The following is a 24,825-nucleotide window of genomic DNA, read 5'->3' on the forward strand; positions in this document are numbered from 1 at the left end:
GTGAATGACTAATCTAGGCGGAGGATTGCTGACCAGGAGAAACTCCTTTCTCTTTTTGAATAATGTCCACCTGAACAGGCAGAGAGGTCCTCGGTTTAACATCCCATCCAAAGAATAGCAACTCTTGCCATACGCCATAACACTCCAGTGCAGTGGGGGGGGGGGGGGGGGGGGGGGGCGGAGGTGTGTGGAGGAGGGGGGGGGGGGTTGCTGCATGTTAGTGGTGCCGTCCTTCAGATGAGACGTTAAACTGAAGTCCTGCTTGCTTGTTCAGGTGAACTTTAAACATCCGATGGCACAATGAGATCCCACTGGATTCTGACGAAGAAAAAATCGGAACGCAAGGATTATCACTATGATTATTTCTTCTTCTTCTTCATCATTAAGAATAATCGAGTCATTCACTTCATGGCTGTTTGTGGGACGTCGCTGTACGCAAAATAGGCTGTCGCGGTTCGTCCACAAAATACATCACTACACTTTACAGTATATTCTGTGAAGTGCTATGAGATGTCTAGAAGACGTGATAAGGCGCTATATCAAATGCAAAGATTATTATCATCCCCCCCACCCCCCACCCCCGACCTCTGGAACTCCCTCCCTCAATCCCTCATGATCCATCTTTAAATCCCACTTGAAAACCTACCTCTTCAGCCATTGCTAAGGTCAACCCCCACTTTCCCCCCCCAACCCCCACCCTTGGCTCAGTGTCCCACCCTGTGGTTATGCAGTGCCGCGAGATGCTATTCTGCCTTAGGGGTGCTGTACAAATGCAAGTTGTCCTGTAGCTCAGTGGTTAGAGCACTCGCTTTGCAAGCGAGAGACCCGAGTTCAATTCCAGGCGGGGGTGGGTGGGTGGGGGGCGAAACCTTGGGCAAGTTTCCTTACTCCACGCGCCTGACAATAAATCCCTCCAAAAAAACAAACAAACCCCAAAGCAATAAGAAAATCGGTCATTTCCGATCCGCGACGGTCTGCGGGGACGCAACGAATCGGCGGCCGCGTCCGCGTCCGCCCACAGACACACAGTGGGGTCCACTTTACAGCGAGTGTTCCGTGAAGCGCTTTCGGGGACGTGATGAGGGGCTCTTATCTAATCCAAGGATTACGATGATGATGATGATGAAGATGATGATGATGATGGTTATGATTTTATCTGCCGAGGGCTGAGCAATGGAAGAAAAGGGTTAACAGACAGTGCGGGGCCGTCCCCCGACTGTAGCACATGACTGACTATACGGCTATAAAAGCGCAACGAGTCGATTGCTCCCACGGACTGGAGCCGATTCCCTGTCGCTGTAACCATGAGAGTCGACGGCTGGTTACTGCTGCTCACAGCCATCACTGCTACTGGGGGGGCGCTGGTCAGGTGGGAGAGGTGGAGGGGGAGGGGGTAAAGGAGGGGGAGAGGGGGTAAAGGAGGGGGGGAGGGGGTAAAGGAGGGGGGGAGAGGGGGTAAAGGAGGGGGAGAGGGGGGGGTAAGAGACGGTGGGGGGAGAGGGAATGGAGATGAGCAGAGAGGGAGGAAATGGGGCAGAGGACAGAGGGGGGAAGGGGGGGGGAGAGAGAAGGGGGGAGGGGTGAAGGAGGCGGCGGGGAGTGGGGGGCAGCAGGAGGGGGAAAGGAAATCCGTCTTGTAGGCCACTCTCTCTACATTGGAACTACATGAAAAGTTTGGGAAAGTCCAGGGCTCTGTCGGTATTTGTAATAACCTGATGCTTTTACAATACCTTAAATCTTGCACTAGATGTGAAAGAGGCTATAAAAGTATGTGTCCTTGATACACTGCAGCCTAAATTAAAAAAAACTTTGGGTTAATGATTGCATTCAGTTTTACTGCTTCGGTTGAGCGTGGCACTGAATGAAATTTATACTCCTTGATGTTTTATTTCAAGATCCTCATCCTCACCTACAAGTTGATTTCAAGATCCTCATCCTCACCTACAAGGCCATTCACGGCCTTGCTCCCTCCTACCTCTCCAACCTACTATCCCCCTACCTACCTGCCCGTACCCTCCGTTCCTCTGGCACCTGTCTGCTCCACGTCCCCCGCCCCAACCGCCCTACCATCGGTGGTCGGGCCTTCAGCCTCTCAGCCCCTAGGCTCTGGAACTCCATCCCCCAGTGCCTTCGCCGCTTCCTCCCTTTCCTCCTTCAAGGCCGGTCTCAAAACCTTTCTCTTTGACCGTGCCTTCAGCTCCCCTCTCGACTCTCTCTTCCCCCTCCTCGCTCCCTCCCTTCCCTCCCCTCACCCTGACCATTTCCCCCCTCCTTGCTCCCTCCCTTTCCTCCCCTCACCCTGACCATTTCCCCCCTCCTCTCTCCCTCCCTTCCCTCCCCTCACCCTGACCATTTCCCCCTGCTCGGGTCATGACCCAACTGTGCAGTGCCTTGGGACGTCCTCCTGACGTGAAAGGCGCTTTATAAATGGAATCTTGTTGTTGTTGTTGTTGTATTTCATTGAGGTGACCAAAATAAACCCAAGGAAACTTGGGTGGTGGGGTCCGCAGGCATTTTGCTTTGAACCACAATCGTTACTTGCTCTCTCCCTTCGAGACCTCTTTGCGACGTCTTCAGATTTCCGGGAGAAGTTTCACCTGGTCCGAACGTTTGTGTTTGCAGAATTCCTTTGACGAGGTTCCGCTCGATCCGGAGAGCCCTGAGCGACAGTGGGAGGAGTGTGGAGGACCTGCTCCCAGAAAACAAGTACAAGACAGATTCCCCGAGTATCAATGGCCCAACTCCAGAAACCCTGAAAAACTACCTGGACGTGAGTATCGTAGGCAGCTCAGCGCAGGACACCTGGCAATCTGCTTTTGCCGCTTTGTGTTCTGAGCGAGCAATTCTAAGGCTGGCATCAGGCTTTGTGTGTCAGCCTGACTCGGAAGTGTCAGCAGCACTCTCGCCTCTGAGCCAGGAAGTTGTGGGTTCAAGCCCCACGTCAGGGCTTTGAGTTCACAGGCTGACACTCCAATACAATGTCGGAGGCGTGGGCAGTTGGTGGAGGTGATGGGCTTTGGCTGAGATGATAAACCGAGGTCCGTCTGTCTATTCAGGTGGATGGCACTATTTGAAAAGAGAAGGGTCCAGGAGTCCTGGCCAATAATCCCCCAAATAAAATTGGTCATTCACTTCATGGCTGTTCGTGTGATATTGGTATATGCAAATTGCCTGCATTGCTGTGTTCGTCTATACTTCACTGTGAAGGGCTTTGAGACGTTCTGACGACGTGGTAAGGGACTATATCAAATGCAAGAATTATTATTATAATTATTAATCTCAGCTCTATATGGTGTGTTATGCATGTCGTGTCCGACAATGCGGTACTCAGTTTAAAGGTGAGTTTTCAGGGATTTTGCTAAGTAATTTTGAGGACAGAGTACAGTACTCTGTTCCCCTTTTCAATTCCTCATGAGACGAGTTGTATCAAAATATCAACTGCAAATTCTGCCCTTCCTGTGTGTGTGTGTGGTGTCTCGGCAGTCACCAGTCGTAGTCCAAATTAACGGTCCACTGGCACATCTGGCTGGACCGCATCAAAACGTATTCTGCTCTCGCCTCAGCCAAATCATCCTTCTACTCCAGGTTAATCCTGGAGGCAAAGGGCAACTCAAGGCTCCTGTTCACCACGACAACCGGCTCCTCCGTTCTCCCCACCATGCCTTGCAGATTCTTTCCTCCGACTCCCACTGCGAGGAAATGTTTGATTTCCTCAAGTCCAAAATCAAGGGAATCCGTTCAGCTGCCAGTGCCCTCCCTACCATCCCCCACACTCCGACCACTATCCGTCCCTCCTTCCACACCTTTGAACCTGTCACCCCCTCCTCTTTCATCACAACCGTATCCTCCATGAAGCTCACCATCTGCTCCCTGGACCCCATCCCCACCACTCTCCTTAAATCCCAACTTCACCTCCTTGCCCCACTACTCGCTGACATCATCAACCTCTCCCTATCATCTGGCACGGTTCCTTTTCTGTCTAAGCACGGAAACTGCTCTGGTCAAGGTCACAAATAACATTCTGACCATGTGTGACCAGGGCTCCCTCTGCCTCCTTGTCCTCCTCGACCCTTCCGATACTGTGGTCCAATCAATCCTCCTCCCACCTCAACCTTTAAGGTTCTGTCCTTGACCGGTTCAGGTCTTACTTTTCACACCGCCTCCACTTTCTCTGCAAACAGCTTCTCCTCCAGCCCCTGCACCATCTTGTGCAATGTTCCTCAGGGCTATATCCTCGGTCCCCTCCTCTTCGACCTCTACATGCTTCCTCTTGGTGACATCATGCAAAGACATGGGGTAAATTTCCACATGTATGCAGATGACACCCAACTCTATCTCTCTGCCTCCACCCTCAACTCCACGAATACAGGCATCCTGACCGACTGCCTGTCCGACATCAAGTCCTGGACGAGGGACAACTTTCTCTAACTGAACGTCAGCAAGACCAAGGCTCTCCTGATTGGCTCGTGCCAGTGCCTCCGTCCCTCAGGCGCTGGCAGCATCAGCCTTCATGGCTGCACACTCAACCTCACTGAGCCAGTCAGGAACCTGGTATCTTGTTTGACCCTGAACTGTCCTTTCTCCCCCACATCCGCGCCATCACCGGCACTGCCTACTAGCACCTCCGAAACATTACCAGACTCCGCCACTGCCTCATCCCTCAAGCTGCCGAAGCCCTCACCCATGCATTCGTCACATCAAGGTTCCCTCCTCATCGGCCTTCTCCACCAGAACTCCTTTCTGAGTTCACCCAGGCACTGGCAAGTTCTTTCCACACGCCAATAATCTCAAAACTCTGGCAGCTCGCTGTCACTCCGTGATACGCCCACTGGCGCTCCTCCATCCCTCAGACGATTGAATTCAAGATCCTCATTCTTACTTTCAGGGCCATCTATGGCCTTGCCCCCTCATACCTCTCTGACCTGCTGACTCCCTATCAACCTGCACCCTCCCTTCAATCAGCGGGCTCCGGTCTGCTCCTTGTCTCCCGTCCGACTTGCCTACCATCGGTTGCCAGGCTTTCAGCCTCTTTGCCTCCATACTCTGGAACTCCATCCCACAGTCCCTTCGCCTCGCTTCCTCCCTTGCCTCCTTCAAGGCCGTTCTCAAGTCTCTCCTCTTCGATCGTGCCTTCAGTCGCCCTCCCACCTCTCTGCCTTCCCCCACCCCTCCCCTCGGGTCCTGCCCAGCGCCTTGGGACGTCCTCCCGACGTGAAAGGGGCACTATAAATGTAATTTTGTTGTTGTTGTGGTCTAGACTTGTATTATTAACCAGAACTATCTGTAATCAATGCATCTTTTACTGGCTGCGCTATTATTGTGACACATTCTCCAATGTGACGGTTTGGCTCTTAGATAATTCATCTTACCTGCCTGTTATCTTGAGCACCTAATTGCGTACTTCCTGTTGCTAGTCTGGCATGAAATGAAGCTGATATCTTTTAAGGCTTGAAACATATTGCATTTGGCTTTCACAGGAACCTTTTGTGCAATGGTCAGCGTTATTGCAGGTGTAAACGTCATTGTGTTTGATAGTACTGACTAATGATTATCCTCCTGGTGGAGAAAGCAAGCTGGGCCTCTGTCGCTGAACTGGCTCCAAGGTGACGCGCCTGGCAATGGAATGTCAGAATTGAGTCAACCCTCTGAGTCTTGGTAGTCCAGTTGCTGTGCCAGGTGAGTCCACAGAACTCCAGGGCACTCTGGAATTAAGTAAGCATGATGTGTAACTCGGAGACAGGGAAGAGTGCATTCTATTCCAGATACAAGAAATTTCAATGGATAGCTGGCGTGCTAACTCTAGTTTAGATACCCTTAAGCATGTTGCTGGGTATCCGTGTGAGTCGGACACACGGCTGACCAAAGCGAAAGATTACTTCGCAAGTGCGGTTGGCTGAGGGGTTTCCCGGTGGGGTGCGGGGGGTAACTGAGCATTCACTGACTTCAACAATATGCTCATAGTTTGAAGAGTGAGACCGTTTGTGAGATAGCCGCTTCACCTGAGGATCGGGAATTTGAAATGTGATGATGATAATCCTTGGATTTGATGTAGTGTCTTATCACATGGTTGAGTCATCTCAAAGAGCTTCACAGGATATACTGTAAAGTGGATTAACTGTATTTTGTGGGTGAAACATGGCAGCCATTTGCGCACAGCAATGTCAAACAAACAGCCACGGAGTGAGTGATTAATTTTATTTAGATGGAGAAATTGTTGGTCGGGAGAGAGAAGCTCCCATCCCTTTTCGATTAGTGCCATGTAGCCAAAGATTGCCATTGTCAGACTGATTGATTTGGGTTCTCAAGTCACTGTCTCAGCTCATCTTGCAAGTCATGATACATTTGGCTTATTTTAGTCTGTTTTCGGTTAAAGGCCTCTTTCCCTCCCCTTCTCCTGATTCTGGCTAAAACTGGTTAATCGTGCTGTAATCCTGTCTAAACCTGCATCTTGCTATTGCATTGACGCAGCTTTCAGGATGGCGAAGGCCCTCATATTGTCCCGAGTCCCAGCTTTAAGACCTTCTGGCTTGAGTGGAATTTTGCCAACTTCCCATTTCCGTTTGGAAGCCAGTTCTCTTCAGCAAAGCCGGAAATCCAATCTTGGGACTAGATTTAAGAATTTTACAGAAATGTCTGCCCAAGTGGACAGGCTTAAGCTTGAGACTGCAGAGAATGGTAATAAATAATTCTTGCATTTGATACAGCTCCTTATCACGTCTTCGCGCCGTCTCTAAGTGCTTCACAGAATACATTCTAAAGCGAATTGACTGTATATTTTGTGGGTGAAGTAAACTTGCCCAATGTTTCGACCTACCTGGGAATCAAACCCAGGTCCTCTCGCTTGCGAGGTGAGTGCTCCAACCATAAACTACAAGACTCCACATTTTAGGGGCAACTCGAAGTTGGCAGAATTCTGGGGCACGTGTTTGCTTATGACTGAACTGAGACGGCTTAAAGATGTACTTCTGCAGGCAATAAACAGAGTAACATCCACATAATTTGCGGACTCCTGTAGCATATTGGTTAACAAACTCGTCTCACAAGTGAGAGGATCCTGGGCTGGATAAAATCTTAGGCAAATTTTCTTATGGCTCACACCTCTGTTTACCTAGCAGTAAAGAGGGACCCGGTTGTTAGTTGATTGCCAGATCTTTTCTGGGGGTAAAAATTCTTTTTTTAAAAAAATAAATCAAACAATAGTAATAATTTGGTAACTCAGTCCACTACTGTTGTGGGATGCTGCTGTGTGCAATTGGCTGCTGCATTTTGCCCACAAAATATACAGTAATTCACTGTACAATATATTGTGTGAAGAGCTTTGCGACGTCTCAACAACATGATAAGGTGCTATATCAATTATAAGGAATGTTATAAACATCCAACCCCCATCAGTCGGCATTGACCTGTCCAGCCCTGGATGCCCAGCATTACCTGTCTCCTCACACTTATCCAGTGATTCTGGTTAAAGCGTATTTGTTTATTAACAGCTTTCACAAGCACTTGGGTTGGGAGGTAACTGCAGTACATAAGATGTTTCGACTGTAGAACACCCGCAGGCTATTTTCGTACACCCTAGGTGCCCGCCTTTGTGTCTTAAAACACAGCTGAATGATTGTTGTAATCCTATCGTAGGAAGCCTGATTAAATGCCTGGATTATGTCTTTGACCGAAAAAGAACCTGTGTGGTGGGCTTAATGTGTGGGGACGGAGGAGGTAGGAGAGAGAGAGAGAGAGACACACACACACACGCACACAGTCGAGCAGGGAGCAAGCGAGGTGGGGAGGAGAATGGCGGAGAGCAGCAATGAACCGGATCAATCATGTGAGTGTGTATGAGCGAGAGAGAGAGAGAGAACCAGCATCAGGTCACGTGCTTCCAGGAGGGGATGACTGCTTTGCTGACTCATTCAGCACGAGGCATTCCATGATCCCAATCACATGATAATGAATCCACAGAAAATCGCTAGCAGCATTTTTATTTCCCCTCTCCCTCCGCCCCCACCACCCCGCCCCACATTAACATCAAGCCGCTTTGATTTCTACTAAACGCAGACCTAAGGTTCTGTGATTGTAAAAAAGCTTTATTATTTAAACAAATTATTTAAACAAGCTGGGAACTTTATTTCTGACCTCCAGATCCACTCACTGCGCCAATCGATGTATTGTGTCTGAGAGATTAAGTGACCTCTAGGCACGGTTCCTACATCATTACAAAACCCATTCTCCGCTTGTTAAATAAAGTTCGGCATGCAGCTTTATAATTAATACCTTGCGTGCAGTACTCTGTACAGTAGCCAGTTTAAAGGAGAATGTAAGAACACAAGAATTTGCTAGGCTAGAGAAGACCAAGGTCTATCCAGTTAACTTTCCACCACCCTGGCAGTCACATACACATGTCTTTGCAAAAATATTTTCACATATAATATAAATCTTCCTAATTTGTTCTTTTTCTGCTGTCTCAGTTCATCGAAAAATATTGCTCTGGGTTTACTTTCTCCGCCCCATTTAAAAATCTCTTTCTCCTCTATGAAGTCACCTCTGAGGGGTCTCTTTCATGATTGATGTCTTGCAACTTTTAGCACTTACTTTGGCTCAGCGTTTCCCTCTGATCAGTAAAAACTGGTCTCATCTGCTGTAGCCTCATTATCCCCATCTGCTTCTGACTAAAAGTGGAGGGATTAGTACAAAACTTTTCTGGTTAGGAAGGTTTTCAAGCTTGCATGTTTAAACTTGTGGGTGTGATTTGTGGGCAGGTGTTCTGTGCAATGTGAAGTTCACCCCAGGTGTTTTAAGGTGTTTTGTTTCTTATCATTAAAATAAGCTGCAGTTGTGTATTTGTGTATTTGCAGTTGTGCCTTTCCCGTGTACTTTGTGAACAGTACAATTTTTATTATAATGCACGTATCATTAATGACAATAGTTGTTGCTTTTGATTTAGCACCTTATCACATCTTTGAGTTGTCTCAAAGTGCTTTGTAGGATTTACTGTAAAGTGTAGGGTACTGAGTCATTTGTAAACAAAGCAGCCAATTTATGCGGCTGCTATGTCCCACAAACAGCCGTGAAATGAGTGACCAATATTTATCTGGGGGATTGTTGGCCAGGACACCGAGAGAAACTCTTCTTTCTCTATTCGAATAACGCCATGGGATCTTTCATGTCCACCTGAACGGGACCTTGGTTTAATGAATCATCCAAGGTATGGGCTAGCCTTACGTCTAGTTCAGTACAGCAGATAGAGGTAATGGGAAGTGGAATTCTCATTGTTAATGAGATGAACGTTTTGGTGACTGGTGGTTTGATGTGACAATGGTGTCTGCAGCTGCTTTGTTTTGTGTGGGAATGAATCTCATTTCTGTTGAGAGGTTGTAACCTGGTTTCCGTTTTACATAGATACATAGAAACAGGAGTAGGTTATTCAGCCCCTCAAGCCTGTTCCACCATTTTATACGATCGTGGCTGATCTGTACCTCAAGTCCAGTTACCTGCCCTTTCCTCATATCCCTTAATGCCTTGACCTAATAAATATTTATCTACCATCATCTTTTTTTCCATCACAACTAAAAGACAGGCTTGTGTTTCAAATCAGTCACCTGTAAAGTCCAGGTATCGCGTTTCAAAGTGCGTTAACAGATCGTTGGCTCTCTCTGAGGATACAGTGGGGAAACGGCTAAATGTCACCGTTTGCGTAAGTTTGCCAGTGAAAGAGTGGAGAGGTCCCTGAGAACAGTAACATGACCGTATTAATAATAATAATTCTTGCATTTGATATGGTGTCTTATCCAGTCTTCGAGCCATCTCAAAGCGCTTCACAGGATATACTGTAAAGTGGATTGACTGTGTTTTGTGAGCAAAACTGGCAGCCACTTGTGCACGGCAGTGTCCCACAAACAGTCGTGGACTGAGTGACCAAATTACAATTATTATTAGTTATTCTTTGAAGGGATTATTAACCCCAGAAATCAATCTGCCAATTGACTAACAACCCACAAACAGCCATTGTATTTTTTAAAACCTCCTCTTTACACCCCCCACCCCACTCCTCCCAAAGGAGAAGCTGGTTTGTACAACATTAGGGATGAGGTTTGGAGACCTGCTTTTTGTCGACATCAGTGTTGTTTTTAGTGTTTCGGCCGCTGAAATCTGAAAGGGATGAAGGGCCAAGCATTTAGCAGTTGGTGTCTCTCTGGCTGTTGTGTGTCTGACCATGTGCTTGGCTTCCTCTCTTCTAGGCGCAGTACTATGGGGAGATTGGCATTGGCACCCCACCACAGCCCTTCACCGTGGTCTTCGACACCGGCTCTTCCAATCTCTGGGTCCCTTCCGTTCACTGCTCTATGTTCGACATTGCCTGTTGTAAGTACATGGGTGTCTGTGGGCCGCAAATCAGCACATGGGTGTGTGGGGAGGGTGGGGGAAGAATAATCCTTACATCTCATCTTCATGTTGGGAGAGCATCTCAGAACACTTCATAGGATATACTGTTAATGTGTCGTTAAAGGCAGTGAACCCGTTGTTCTCTTGTCTCCATAGGAAAAGACCAAGGTCCATCTAGCTCACCTTCTACCATCCTGATAGTCGCTTGCTACAATATGTGCATGTGTGGCAGCTGGATGGGGAGAGGTCAGACTCTGTTCACTTAATATCAAAACTCACACATGAGTTGGGGAGAAGGGATGCCAGCAAGGCAACCAGTATCCGTGGAACCAAACCCCAGAAACAGGAGGTCAGATCAAGGGCGTCGGGGCACCTTCTAGTGGGGAGAGAATTAGAAAAAAAAAATTTTTATTTGTTGTTCCCAGTGTTGCATCACAAGTATAACTCCGACAAGTCCAGCAGCTATGTACGCAACGGGACCAAGTTTGCCATCCGGTATGGTTCTGGAAGCCTGTCTGGCTACCTCAGCAAGGACACGGTTCTGGTAAGTGCTAATGTTTTCGATGTTAATGGGAGTTTAGCCCTGAGTACACGCAGGCTGCTGTTTGTTGTTTCCATGCTGACGTGTCTGCTCCTTGCTCTCAGCGGTCTCCGGTCTATTCCATGTCTCCCCCACCCCCCAACCACCATCGGCAATTGGGCCTTCAGCTTTTCCTCCCCCACCCTCTGAAACTCCATGCCACAATTCCTTCGCCTCGGCCCCCTCCCTTTCTTCCTTCAGGGCCCGTCTCAAGACCCTCCCCTTCGACCGCATCTTTGGTCACGCTCATAGCCCTACCCTCCACCCTTCCTGAACCCAACCCTCAGCTCGAGTACACATTGTTGACTGTCTAGAGCCTTGGGATGTCCTGTCGACTTGAAAGGGGCTGTGCAAATGCAAGTTGTTGTTGAATGGTGTTTCTGATCTGCTTTAGGCAGGCAGGTGCACCCAGATGTTAATGGAGGACAGACAGTTGGCCTCTTTAGTAGCTCCACATTAGAGGCAGAGTAGGATGTTTTTAGCTCTCTCTCTCTAATCCGATCCTGGTTGCTGACCCACTTTTTTTGTACATCAACAAGGGACCTTCTGGAAGGAGTTAAAAGGCTGTAATTCAATGAAGCGCAGTGATGTTCTAAATAGCTGGAGGGGAGCTTGGTTTCTGAAATAAGAGATGGCTTGTATTCTTCCAGCCCTTTATCGCATCAAGACATTTCGAAGCGCTGTACTGTGATCGCTGTGCAGTGAGGTGACTGTAGATGCACAGGGCAGCAAGTTTGAGCTCAGCAAAGTCTTGCGTTTCAGCCGTGAGATGAATGACCAATTCCGAAGCTCTGCATTTGAGATGGAGCCTGCAATGTTGGCAGGCATCGCCAAGTACTTAGCAAATAATTGTTTTTGATTGCAATGACTGTATTTGCACACAGCGAGATCCAACAAGCAAACCATAAGGTGAACGGGCCTGCGTATCAGGAGGGTTGTTGGTCAGAACATTAGGACAAACTTCTTTATCTGGATAGTTTTAAAGTCTTATCTAAAGGGCGGAATGCTCAGTAATGCAGTGCTCCCTTAGTCTGGATAAGGAGCTTGGCTCCTGATGAGATGCAGTTTATATTTATACGGCACCTTTCTTGTTGGGAGGACGTCTCAAAGCATTTTGAAAATATACAATCAATCAATTCAGTTTACAGTATATTTGAGATGTGAGAAAACCCTTCTTTTTCAATCCTCAGTTCTTACACCCTTTAACCTCTGGAACTCCCTCCATCTCACCCCCTCTGTTTCTGTCTTAAGTCCCACCTCAACTCCTACCTCTTTGAATGTACCTATGACTCAGACGTTGCTTCTTGTGGAGGTAAATGCAAGCTGTTAATGAATGATGAACGTTTTCTGCTAGGGATAGTGCTAAATCAACAACAAATTGCATTTATATAATGTCTTTTACTTCGGGAGAACGTCTCAAGGGGCTAGACAGTCAAGGGATTGCACCCGAGCTGCAGTCTGGAGTTGAAGGGTGGAGGGAAAGGAAAGTAGTGAAGGTGCGGTCGAAGAGGAAGGTCTTGAGAAGGGCCTTGAAGGGGATAAGGTGGAGGGGCTCCAGGATGGAGTTCCAGAGGGTCGGGGCAGAAAGGCTGAAGGCCCAACTTCCGATGGTGACTGTGGGATCATGGAGCAGACCATTGCCCCCCGAGCTGAGGGAGCGGACAGGTTGGTAGAGTTTTAGAACCTACGTCTTCGACCTGGAGTCCTGTAGCTCAATGGTTAAAGCCCTTGCGTCGCAGGAGAGAGACCTGGATTCGATCCCCGTCAGGGTGAAATGTTGGGCATGTGTCCTTATATTATACGCCTCTGTTTACCTAGCAGTAAGTAGGAAACCAGTTGTTAGTCGATTGATAGATCGCTTTTCCGGAGTAATAATTCCTTCGAAAAAAAATAATAATTCGGTCACTTCAATCCACGACTATTTGCGGGACACTGCTGTGTGCAATTGGCTACCGCGTTTCGCCCACAAAATATGCAGTCAATTCACTTGACAGTGTATTCTGTGAGGCACTTTGAGACGTCTCGAAGACGTGATGAGGCTCTATATCAAATGCAGGGATTATTATTATACTATAATCTCACAGATTGGGAACATCAAAGTGCAGAGCCAGCTATTCGGTGAGGCCATCAAACAGCCGGGCCTGGCGTTCATCGCGGCTAAGTTTGACGGGATCCTGGGCATGGGCTACCCCTTGATCTCTGTGGATGGAGTCATCCCGGTCTTTGACAACATTGTGACTCAGAAGCTGGTGCCAAATAACGTGTTCTCCTTCTACCTGAACAGGTAAGAACAGCACCTCAGGAGGGAACATTCACTCGCTTATCCTCGCCCTCACTTTCAAAGCTCCCCACAGCCTTGCTCCTGTCTACCTCTGTGACATGCTAACTTCATACCAATTTGCCCCCTCACTCTGCTCAGGCCTCTGGCCTGATCCATGTCCCCCACCTGCCCCAACATCGGCAGTCGGGCCTTTCTGCCCCCACCCTCTGGAACTCCATCAGCCTAGTCCCCTCCTTGGCCTCCTTCAAGGCCCGTCTCAACACCCTCCTCTTCGATCGCACCTTTGCCCTGCCCTCCACTCCTCCTAATCGCAACCTCCAGCTTGGGTGCAAATCCTTGACTATCAAACGCCTTGGGACGTCCTCCTGACGTGAAAGGTGCTATACAAATGTAATTTGTTGTTGTTGTCAGTGCTGGCAGTGAGTATGGTTTGCTTGTTCCACATCAGGTTCCGGGCATGTGGAATGACTAGTTGAAGTTCAGTCGGGGCTCATTGCTGAGCACACGTCACTCTGCAGGCCCGAGACCTTATTAAGTGATTGTGCTCACAGGAACCCGGACAGTCTACCTGGAGGGGAGCTGATTTTGGGCGGCACCGACCCCAAATACTACACTGGAGACTTCCATTATTTGAACGTCACCCGCAAAGCCTACTGGCAGGTGAAGATGGACGAGTAAGTGCAAAGTTCAGAACTCTGCTCCGTCGTGAAACTGAAGCATTTGTCTGCAAAGCTGGGTTCAAGCGCGTTACAAGAAACTAGGATCCCATGACTCCAATCAAAAAAGGGGAGTTTCTCCCGGTGTCTGACAATCACCCAGATAAAATTAGTCATTCACTTTATGGCTATTCCACACACATTGCTGTGTGTGAATTGGCTGTCATATTCACCTACGATAGCCTCATTACACTCTACGCTCAATATTATATTATAAAGTATTTTGGGATATCCCGACCGATATGACAGGTACTGTACGTGAAAATTGCAGATCCCTGACTCCAACACCTTGGGACGTTGTCCTGATGTGAATGGCGCTATACAAATGTAAGTTGTTGTATGAAATATAAGGATTGTTGTTTATGCACGATTCCCTTAATGCAGGGTGTCTATTGGTGAGCAACTAACTCTGTGTAAAGGAGGATGTGCAGCCATTGTAGACACAGGGACCTCACTGATCACTGGCCCGGCCCAGGAGATCAAAGCCCTACAGAAAGCCATTGGAGCTATCCCTCTGATTCAGGGAGAGGTAAGGACTGAATTTACAATGTGGAATTCAATCTGTTTATGAGATTTCTTCCAATGGTCAAACGTGTCATTTCTCCATCATCTCATCCTGTCTATATCTTCGACATCCTGTCCAAATGAAACGATTTGACGCAAATGTACCTCTTCCTTTCAGTACTTGATCGACTGCAAAAAAGTGGCCTCGCTCCCTGCCATCAACTTCAAGTTAGGTGGCCAGGTCTACACACTCACTGCAGAACAGTACGTCCTTAATGTAAGTGGAGGTCGAATGAGTTGGTAGGAGATGCCAACTTTCTTTATCAATATTATTCTTGGCCATTGGTGCTTCAGAGGGAGACAGACACTGGTCCTCACCACCCAGGTTGCTGCCAACAAAGCTCTCACCTCAGGAAAGACTGAGTGACTTCATGTTACTGAGCAATCTAGTAGGTGGGCTCCTGTGCCTGTTGTAAAGTGTAACCACACACACACTTTCACATACTCCTGGACTCCTGCTCTCTCAGCATGTTGCCTAAGCTGAGATCGTATAAATGCGAGTAGGAAATCAAGACTATTTTATCTGGTTTGTGTGGCTTGGGGCTGCACTTGGCACAGTTGGCCATCAGGCGGCGCTCTGAGACTGCACCACTGGCTCATTGCTGTTAAAGCTGTTTGGTTTAGGATTGGGTTATGGTAGTGCGTTGCCTTAAGGTGTATTTATTATGCTTTCAGGAAACCCAAGCTGGCCATTCCATCTGTCTGAGTGGCTTCATGGGCCTCGACATTCCACCTCCCGGTGGCCCCTTGTGGATTCTAGGAGATGTCTTCATCGGCCAGTACTACACCATGTTTGACCGGGAGAAGGACCGCGTTGGATTTGCGAAGTCCGTGTAGCCAGGGCACCGACACGCCGCAGTCTGGAGATCAAAGTTGCACTAATTGTCCCACTAAAAACAATCTGTATCAATAAACCCTCCTGTAGGCTAGTTATGATCACAAGGTGATATTCCCGTGATTACCTGGGCGACAGGCATTGTCTGTAAACTTCCCAGTTTGGAAAGAGCGAGACATGCTGCAGTAATGTAATCATTCAGGGTGTTGGTTAGCCCACGTTTTTTATTTTTAGAATTTCTGAAAAGTTCCTGGCCCAAAAGCGATTTTTTTATGTTTCTTTCTGTTCATCATTGTAAAGCCTTGTTGGCTTTCCACAGTTGTAAGATTTGAGTAAACAATAAGGTTACAGTAAGGAATTTTACAGTGAAATTGAGGTGGGGGATTATTTTAGAGTGGGATTTGGCGGGGGATTCCTTTATGATACGGTTACGGTGAGATTATGGTGGGAATTAGTTGAGTGTTTATATTTCAAGAATCAAAATTCCTACCAGAATATTTTCAGGTGTTGGCCTGTGGGAAAGTGTTGACGGGGAAAGAAAAATGCAAATTCAGGATTTTACTGATCTTTAATTTCTTGGGAAAAGAGGAAGAAATGGAAGGGGGGAAAGTTGTGCGATCAAAGGAAACTGAGGGTTTCATTGACTTGGTTTTTTTTTCCAACTTCCCTGAGGTGACAACACTGGGGAATTGTCCAAATGCTTTTTGTTAATGGCTTTAGCTTATTTTATTTTTTGTGTGTTTTCAAGAGTTTCCTTAATCTGTAACAGTATGTTTTTGTTTGGAGGTGGATGTGATCAAATGGAATAAAGTGTCGCTGTAACTGGGTTTGTGTGTGTGTATTTTGATTTCAAGGTCCTCACACTCTCACCTACAAATAATCGTCACAAATCCAACCACTCCCATGGCACCTCATATCTCCGAACCTCTCCCACCAAACTCCTCCACTCAGCTAAACATGCTATGCATCCCCTGCCCTCTTTGTGTTACCATTAGTGGCCCAGTCTTCCTGGTTCCTCCTTTCTTAATCTCTGGAACTGTCTCCCTCCACCACTCTGCCCCCTTTTCTTTCTTTAAGTCAAATCTTACCTCGTCAAACTCATCTGTGTCCTCGCCCTTTGTTTTGTTGACACTCAGCAAGCAGTATGTTTGAATGCAGCAAAGCCCCATAAACAGGCAGGAAGTGAATGAGGGATTTTATGCTGGATGGTTTGTGACCCAGAACAGTGGGGGGATTCTCCCTTCTAATTCTGAAGTGTTAACATTCCCCAAACAGGGAGCTGGGACCTCAATTTGTGACATCAAAAAAGTAACTACACTAAACTCCTGGTAACTTGACCCTGTTTTAACTTGTCACTACCACTATATCATCATGCTGTCAATGTTCTGGCTGCATTTCTTTATTTATACGTATGCTTAACTCGTCACTGCTGATAACTCCTTACGGAGATCCCCTTTCCCTTGGAATGACGAGTTATCATTAGTTTGTATATCTTGTTTGGATAAACTCACTGAGTCTGATGGGGAGTTATCTGTAAACCCAGGATTGGCTGCACAGTGATTGATTGTGACAATAAATTCAGATGCGACGAGATGAACTCAAGTGATCTATGTTTGAATTGTTACTGAGAGAAATGGAAAATGTACATTTTTGTCAGTTTGGTTCAGTCAGAAGCATTCTCGCCTCTGAATCACAAGGTTCTGGGTTCCAGCATCATATCAAGACTGAGCTCACAGTCCAGGCTGACACTCTACTGCATTGGTGGGGGAACGCTGCATGGTTGGAGATGATATCCTCTGAATGAGGTGTTCAACCGAGGTTCCATCTGTGCCTGTAGAGGTGGACATGAAAGATCCCATGGCACTGAAAAGAGAAGTTTCTCTTGGTGTCATGGCCGATAACAATAATCTTTGACTTGAAATAAAATAAAATTGGTGATTCACTGTTTTGGCTGTTTGTCAAGACATTGCTGTGCACAATTTGGCTCCTGGATTTTGCCACAAAATACAGTTACTACACTTTACAATACAGTATATTTGTGAAGCGCTTTGTGACGACCCCTGACATGAAAGGGGTTGTATCAAATGCAGTATCACAGGAGAACAGTTTTAAATCCTGGCAACCTCTTTTATCGGGAGAAAACAGCTCCAGGTCAGCCATGATTAGGCAGCAGAGGGTTGGCTTTAGGGGGTGAGAATGCTGCTCTTAGAAAATGGGTCTCTCGGTTGTAACGTCGTGAATCCAAACTAACCTGCTCTTCTGGGATGGTAAATCTGTGCTGGTGGTAAACTTCACCACCTAGTGGAAATATTGCAGCAGTGAGTCTAACTCCCTGACACTGGCTGGCACTGAAATGACAAGAGTTGTGGGAGCTGAATTTGTGGCCATCCAGTCGAGAGAGACAGAAACATTTGTGAACAAGTCTGATTGCATTGAGTTCTGTGCTTTATCTCCCAATAAAAATTCAAACCAAACCTGACCAGCTTTTGACTCTCTTTCTGGGGTTGCTGAGGAGGATGTAAACAGGGTCTCCTGGCTCTAAGGTGCTTGACAAACGATCGTTGAAATCGAGTCAATCCTCTGTGGCGGTCTTGATAGTATGGTTCCTAAGCCAGGAGAGGGGGGGGTGTCCGTAGCACTCCAGGACACTGCTGATGTTAACCCTGCTCATTGACATGACTTGGAAGGGCAGAGGGGCAGATCAGGCACCGGGGGAGGTATTGTTCCCGCTCAGCTCTCTTAAACCTAGGATGTACCCAAGTGACCATTATTCATGTGTGAGTTGCCTTGGGGAAAAGGAGGTTCACACGGGCAAGGTGTCAAATGGACACATACACACTTGTTCAAAGCATGAATATTTTAATATGGTTGACATTCACATTTCAATACGCTGCTGGCAGCAATTCATAAGCATGTTCCCTTCCTCCCCCACCCCACCCCTGCCCCAACCTCTCTTTGCATTACTGATGTCAGTCAGTCGCTGGCAAGGATCATTTACTTCATGGCTGTTTGTGGAACTTTGCTGCGTGCAAATCAGCTGCAGTGTTCTCCTAAAAAAATACAGTCACTGCACTCAAAGGGAGTATATCCTGTGAAGCACTTTGAGACTCCCCCTCCCCACCCCTCTGACATGAAAGGCACTATAACAAGCATAAAGATCATTATAATATCCTCATTCTGCTCGTCAATGTTACATTTTAGCTTTTAATCTGTGTCTCAGTTCTCTCTGGAACTCAAGGAACAGAGTGTGTTCCTCTGGACTCCATATCAGCAAAAAACAAACATGTGGAACACTCCGAGATGCTATCCTTCATCAAGTCCACAATATATAAATGCAGGTTGTTCTTATAACACCAAGGAGTGTGGTTTAGATACTCTTAAGCACAGGGTTGTGTCTCCATGTGTGTCAGACTCCTGTCTGACAATACAAATAATTTGAATATTAAATAGAAATCACTTTGCTAAAATGTATGTTGTTGTTATATTGACACTGGAGTCTTTATGCCTGTTGTTTTGAGTTCAGTAACTGACACCAGAGCTGAATGCAAACTGCTGCACACAAGGAGTCAAGTTGTCTCCTACACAGTCCTCTGCTTTTGTAACTTCGATTGGTAATGGTGAGTTGCAGGGATACAGTTCACAAATTCGGGTGAAGGCGTCCAAACTCACCATCAATCACCATGTTCTGGCAAAAGGGCGATTTAGAAATAACAGGCAGCAATGAATGGCCTCTACTGAGGGCACATGCTCTCCACTTCCTGCCTAATTTCATTATAACATGGGCAGTCACATTGGGTGAGGAAGTGGTTACAGGTGGATGGATTACCGTGGATGGAGTCTGGTCTCTTTGAGGTAGGAATGGAACAGTTTACTCCTGTATAATACGCTGAGACAGCATCACTGAAAATTATTGACAAATATATTTGATTTTTTTGTGCGAAAGGAAGTATCTCTCTGCAAAGCTGCAAAAGAATATCTGCTCGTATATGGTTTATGAAAATAATATATACTTTTAATAGCATTTTTGGATATGCGGTAATTTCTGTCTGTGAGATATAGGTTTCTTTTAAGGATGCCTCTGGTTATATGTTGGTTTTGGTCCAGTTAAAATGAGGGGAAAGGCACAATTATTACACTTGATTAAGTGAAGAGCGCGGCTGGCCAGCAAACACTCAGTGTAGCACATCTCTGGCAGGTGTAACAGATGAAGCTAATTAAGTTAACTTAAATCTGATTAATATCTGTGACCAATAAAGAGAATTGGAGACCCTTCTTTTCAGCTCTATTATTTTTTTTCCCTTCAAATCTCAGTAAAAGTTTTACACCTTTTTTATTTTAGTCTCTTCAATCCCATCAATTGACTAACAGCAAAAAAAATCCATTTTTTATATATGTTATATCAGATACGATCTGATATATAAACGTGTGTGTAAATATATATATACTTTTGTATATCAGATGCTTTGCCACGCACTTTCTCTACAATGATGAGGTTAATGGGTCTGTGGGGATGTGTGTGGAGGGGAGAGAATCTCGCTGTTTTAGTTAAGTTTCGCTGGTAAAGAAGCTGTAGGAAAGTTTCTGAACGACAGTACTGTTCTGTTCTGAATTTTCTCTGATCATAAGTTCGATCTTGTCCAATGCCTAGCCTCTCGATGGGAGCCACGTGGATCGGGCGTTTCAGGGTTATAATTGTCAGCCTCTCTGACACAGCGAAATACTCCACAAAGTTTTTTTTTCTCTTTTAACTTTGTGGAGTTTTGAATGCTGCATTTTCTCTGACTGTTTCATTCGGACCAGTAGCTGTTATACCCACCCCATAGCTCAGCAATGAGACTGCAAATATCCTAATTTACCCCCCTAAATAAAGGTTGAAGCAGACTGTTATTGAGTGCCAGCATCGCCTTTACCTGTTAGAGATCAACAGGTCAAAGTGAGAGGCAATTTAACCAGGGCACGCCAGTGGGGCAGAGAGCTGAAGTCGCTTATCCGCCATTGACTGTTATCCATAATCCAAAAATCCAGATCGCCGTGTGTGTGATCAGACAATACTTATGATTAATAATAATCGATTTTCCCTCGGTTACTGTTTCTGCAACAAATAAATAACCTTCATGAACTTTCTTAACCAAGACCAGGATTTTTTTATAAATACTTTTTTTTTATTATTTCGCATTTCTTGGAACAGTTTTTTAGCATTCACACAGGAGATAAGATATATAAATATATATTTTTCTTACGTTGGCACATCAAACCAAGCATTTCTATAAATGAGCGACATTAAATATTTCAACGGATTTCGCGAGGAAAAAAAAAGCAACTCTTATTTACAAGTATGCACAACGCTTTACAAAATAAAAAGTGGTCCACAATTTATATTTTTTTTGACTTTTTTTTGTGGGGGCAATGGTCATGGGGTTCAAGAATAAGGAGATTGGAGTTAAACGTGTTTCGATTGCAAAAACATGATCTTCGGTAAGATTCGGAAGCGCTTTGAGACATCTCGACGACGTGATAATAATCCTTGCATTTGTTATAGTGCCTTATCACATTGTTGAGATGTCTCAAACCGCTTTACAGAATATATTGTAAAGTGGATTTGACTGTGTATTTTGTGGGTGAAATGTGACAGCCAATTGTTCACAGCAATGTCCCATTTTTTTTGAGGGATTGCTACCCCTGGAAAGCGATCTGCTAATCGACTAACAACTGAGTTCCTACTTACTGCTGGGTAAACAGAGGCACTATATCAAATGCAAGGATTATTATTATCATTATCATGATCGCAGGCATTCAATTGAAGTTACCAGGGTGGTTTGTGTCATTGGTCTGTCCTTGCATTACTTTGCTGTAGAAGATCTCTCTGTTAGTGCGACTTCCCTTTTGTTGGTTCGTCCCTTTGCAGTGATAAATCTCGACTTGACTGGCATTTGTTTGCCCTCAGTGTGGTTATAACACCTGGTAGATGGGGTTGTCGGTCGGGACCTCGGTGCGGGTACAGTTCGCTGGTGATAAGATGATGGCCGTGGGGTCACTCAGGGTCACTCCTTCCCGGGGGGAAGTGGGGTTGCCCTCCATCCCATCTGGAACCATCACGACGGGACAGCTTGGCCGGTCTGTGGAAATCCGCTCGACGATGCTGGAGAGACAGTCCAGGCTGGAAATAACGGCACTTTTTCCAGTTCTTGAATCTAAAATACAAGATATTACAAAGTGATCAAAAGGCAAATCACATGGACTGTCAGCATTAAAATAGTCACAATAAGGATCCACCCTGACCAATGCCTTAAATACCTTTTTAAAAAAATATATAGACTTCGACTGATGTAAAGCATCACTTGTTTGAAATTGATACGCTGTGTTCACTGTGTTTCTCTGTAAAGGAACTGCAGGTCGATGACCCAAAATGCATTTCTTGTTAGAAGAGACCCAGATAACGGTTTTAATATAAATCTATCTTGCTGGCATGTTCCTACAAAATCATTGATATCAATGTGAAGTCCAGCTCGCTCCTCACTCTGTACATTTGGTTGGTTGCTGGTGTGGAGGTGTGGGTTAATATTAGTGTGTAGTGGTTAGTGAGACAGGAGTGGGTTATTGTTGGTGTGAAGTGTTAGTGAGTCACTATGGGTCAGTATTGGTGTTGTGTTAGTCAGTATAGCTCAGTTTTGGTGTGTAGTGATAGTATGGGTCAATATTGGTGTGTAGTGCGCCCTTTTCCCAGGTGTGTTATTTACTGGAATCTCCCTGTGTTTTTTTTTCCCCCTTTTAATTTGCACTTGGTTTGTTTTTCTTCCCTCTGAAGACTTACCATTTGGTGTTTCAGAGAAGTAGTTGCTGTCGTAATTATTGCGTCTCCTGGTGCACATGGGCCCGCTGCAATCCAACTGCCAAAGAAGAAGGTGTGGGTGGGGGGGTCAATATGGTTAGCCAGTGAAGAGAGCTCCTCTCCCCCTACCCTTCTAACCCCCTTCACAGCCACACTGCACTGGCCAGTCAATCAGGAGTGAGGGCAAAGAAAGATTTAAACCAGTTTATAAAACAAGTTGAAATCTGGTTTGATAAAAGTCAACACAGATAAACCCTGCTAGAGCGCCTGCCTTTATTTAAAGTTGTACAGCTAAAATAACTAAGTTTTTGGTCAAAAAAAAAGTGAGTAAGCTAAAACTCTCTACTTTATCATTAAATCCAGACAGATTTTTTTCTTTTGTTAAGCGAGATTGATTCTGGAAGTGAATGGTATTGTACATTTTTATGTATTTGTATAATTCATATTGTATATTATTATTATATTTTCTGATCTTTCCTCGCTTGCCTCTGCCTACCCAAAAAACACACAGCTTTATAGTACAACCCAGGGAAGCGCTTGGAAATGAATGGCGTAGGAGCAAACAAGAAGTATTATTATTATGAATTTTGCTGAACTCACAGCGATCCATTACATCACTACCTTAGGCAAGTTTCCTAACTCCACACATTTCTGTTTACATGACAGTACGTGGGAACCTGGTTGTTAGTCAATACGCAGATCACTTTCTGGGAGTAATAACCCCCCCACCACCCAAAAAAAATTGGATCACTCAAGCCACGACTGTTAGTGGGACACTGCTGTGTGAAATTGGTTGCTGCATTTTGCTCACAAAATACAGTCAATGCACTTGATAGTGTATACTGTGAAGTGGTTTCAGACGCCTCAATGAAATGCAAGGATTATTTATTATTATCATCACGACATCTCAAAGCACTTCATAATCTTACTGAGGATTGTGTTTTTAAAAGCAAAATACATTTTTAACTCCAATCTCCTTCTTCCACAAAATACACAGTCAATCCAGTTTACAGTATATTCTGTGAAGTGCTTTGAGACATCTTGAAGACGCGATAATGCGTTATATCAATTGCAAGGATCACTATTACTACTAGTAGTGGTAGTATTAGAAGGGGCTGCCTTACCATTCCATCAGAGCAGTTGGACTGGGGGCTGGAGGCGGCAGAATCCACACTGTATTGATCCATGACCGAGAAATAGGTGTCATCCTGATCTCTGAGAAGCGCCTGGAGACTCTCGATGTAGCGGATGGCGTTCCTCAGGATCTCCACCTTGGGCAGCCGCTGGTTGGGATTGGTGGACGTGCACCTCTTGAGCGTCTCGAAGGCTTCGTTGACCTTGCTCAGGCGCCTCCTCTCCCGCATGGTGGCCGCTTTCCTGCGGTCAGCATTGGTGGTTTTCCGCTTGCAAGCCTTGCACGCCCAGAGCAGGCAGCGGCCGGCTTGGTGATGCCCGCTGGGGGCTCGGATGTGCTCGTCCTCCGCCGACAAGGGGTCGCCTTTGAGGAGCCCCACGTGGACCAGCCTGGGGTCTAAATCCTCGAAGAAGTGGATGTCAGAAGTGGAGAAACAGGGGCCATCGTAGAAGTCATCGGCAGACGAGAAGGAGCAGAGAGAACTATCCGTTATCTCCATTGCTGGTCGGGGGGCGAAGGATGCAGAAGGGACTGAAGGTGGTGGGTGGGGGGAGGGGGGGCGGGGAACCTCACTCTGAGCCAGAGATCGCCTTCCCCTTCTCCTGTTTGCCTGTAACTGTTGTGTCGCCTTCGGGCTTCTTAGCACCGCTGAAGGCACTCACTCCTGTCCGCCTATTGCCCAATGCCTACTTTTTTGTCCTATTTATCCCGAACTTTGGGGGCAGAAGGAGCGAGTCCTCCCTCCTCTACGCCCAGACTGTCCCGCCAGCCAATCCGCTGGCCCCGGGGGCCGCCTTCCCTGCTCGGTGTCCGGGGTCTGATTGGCCCGAGCCCCGGTGTCTTGGTCAATTTCATCCCATCCTCAGTGCTGATCACTTAACATATGTCAAACCCTTTAGACTCAGCTCTTCAGCAGCACTTTCTCTCTCCTCTCTCTCTCTCTTTTCTCCCTCTCTCTCTCTCTTCTCTCTCATTCCTCTCCATTTACCAGCCAGATTTTTTTTTGTATGTGTGCATTAAATAAAGCAATAAATCCTGTCTGTGAGTTCAAGTGTTTTTGGGGGTCTCTTTCTCTCTCTCAAGAGTTAAATGCTTAATTTCTCATGTGTGTGTGTGTGTGTGTGTGCCCCCTCCCAACTCCCTCGTTTCTCCCACCACCCAAGTTATTGAGTTACTTGTGTCTTTTGCAAGCGGAGGGTAAAATAGCGGATCATTCCCCTCTTTTTGGATCATAAAAAAATATATATTTTTTTAAAAGGTCAACGAAAATTAACGACTGGTGCGGGACAGGAGGACCGAGAGGGGCTGCGGTTTGAGCACTTGGTAACGAAATGCTCCATTTAAAGGAGAGAGACAGACAGATAGAGAGAGAGAGAGAGAGAAAAAAAAATACTAATCATCAGAATAATCTTTTATGTCTGGATCCTTCGCCACCGCATCATTATTTTCGTGGACTTTCAATGGGTTTTAAATCCACTTGTTGCTGTTGTGCAACACTCAGCTCTGTG

The 24,825-nt window shown here is 46.2% G+C and overlaps 2 protein-coding genes across 2 annotated transcripts; one reads left to right on the forward strand and one right to left on the reverse strand.

The window, feature by feature from the left end:
• The first annotated feature begins 1,292 nt into the window (after nt 1-1,292).
• On the forward strand, nt 1,293-16,179 carry ctsd (cathepsin D). Its single transcript, NM_001292945.1, is given in 9 exon segments — nt 1,293-1,369; nt 2,623-2,770; nt 10,233-10,356; nt 10,803-10,921; nt 13,042-13,241; nt 13,790-13,912; nt 14,339-14,483; nt 14,637-14,735; nt 15,194-16,179. Coding segments are annotated over 9 exon segments (1,185 nt in total). The 5' UTR covers nt 1,293-1,304; the 3' UTR covers nt 15,356-16,179.
• Nucleotides 16,180-21,081: 4,902 nt separating this feature from the next.
• On the reverse strand, nt 21,082-23,862 carry myod1 (myogenic differentiation 1). Its single transcript, XM_007887486.2, has 3 exons — nt 23,307-23,862; nt 22,165-22,240; nt 21,082-21,544 (listed from the first exon to the last, which is right to left on the reverse strand). Exons 1-3 carry the CDS (start codon nt 23,814-23,816, stop codon nt 21,303-21,305), a joined length of 828 nt encoding a protein of 275 aa, XP_007885677.1. The 5' UTR covers nt 23,817-23,862; the 3' UTR covers nt 21,082-21,302.
• Nucleotides 23,863-24,825: the final 963 nt, after the last annotated feature.

Source organism: Callorhinchus milii, unplaced genomic scaffold (genome assembly GCF_018977255.1).
Source record: "Callorhinchus milii isolate IMCB2004 unplaced genomic scaffold, IMCB_Cmil_1.0 Scaffold17, whole genome shotgun sequence".
In the NCBI taxonomy this organism is placed as follows: Eukaryota; Metazoa; Chordata; class Chondrichthyes; order Chimaeriformes; family Callorhinchidae; genus Callorhinchus; species Callorhinchus milii.

Coding starts and splice junctions, on each gene's coding strand:
- myod1 (XM_007887486.2), bottom strand. CDS start 23,816: ATGGAGATAACGGATAGTTCTCTCTGCTCCTTCTCGTCTGCCGATGAC. Junction 22,241..23,306: donor CCAACTGCTCTGATGGAATG/GTAAGGCAGCCC, acceptor CTTCTTTGGCAG/TTGGATTGCAGCGGGCCCAT. Junction 21,545..22,164: donor CTTCTCTGAAACACCAAATG/GTAAGTCTTCAG, acceptor CTTGTATTTTAG/ATTCAAGAACTGGAAAAAGT.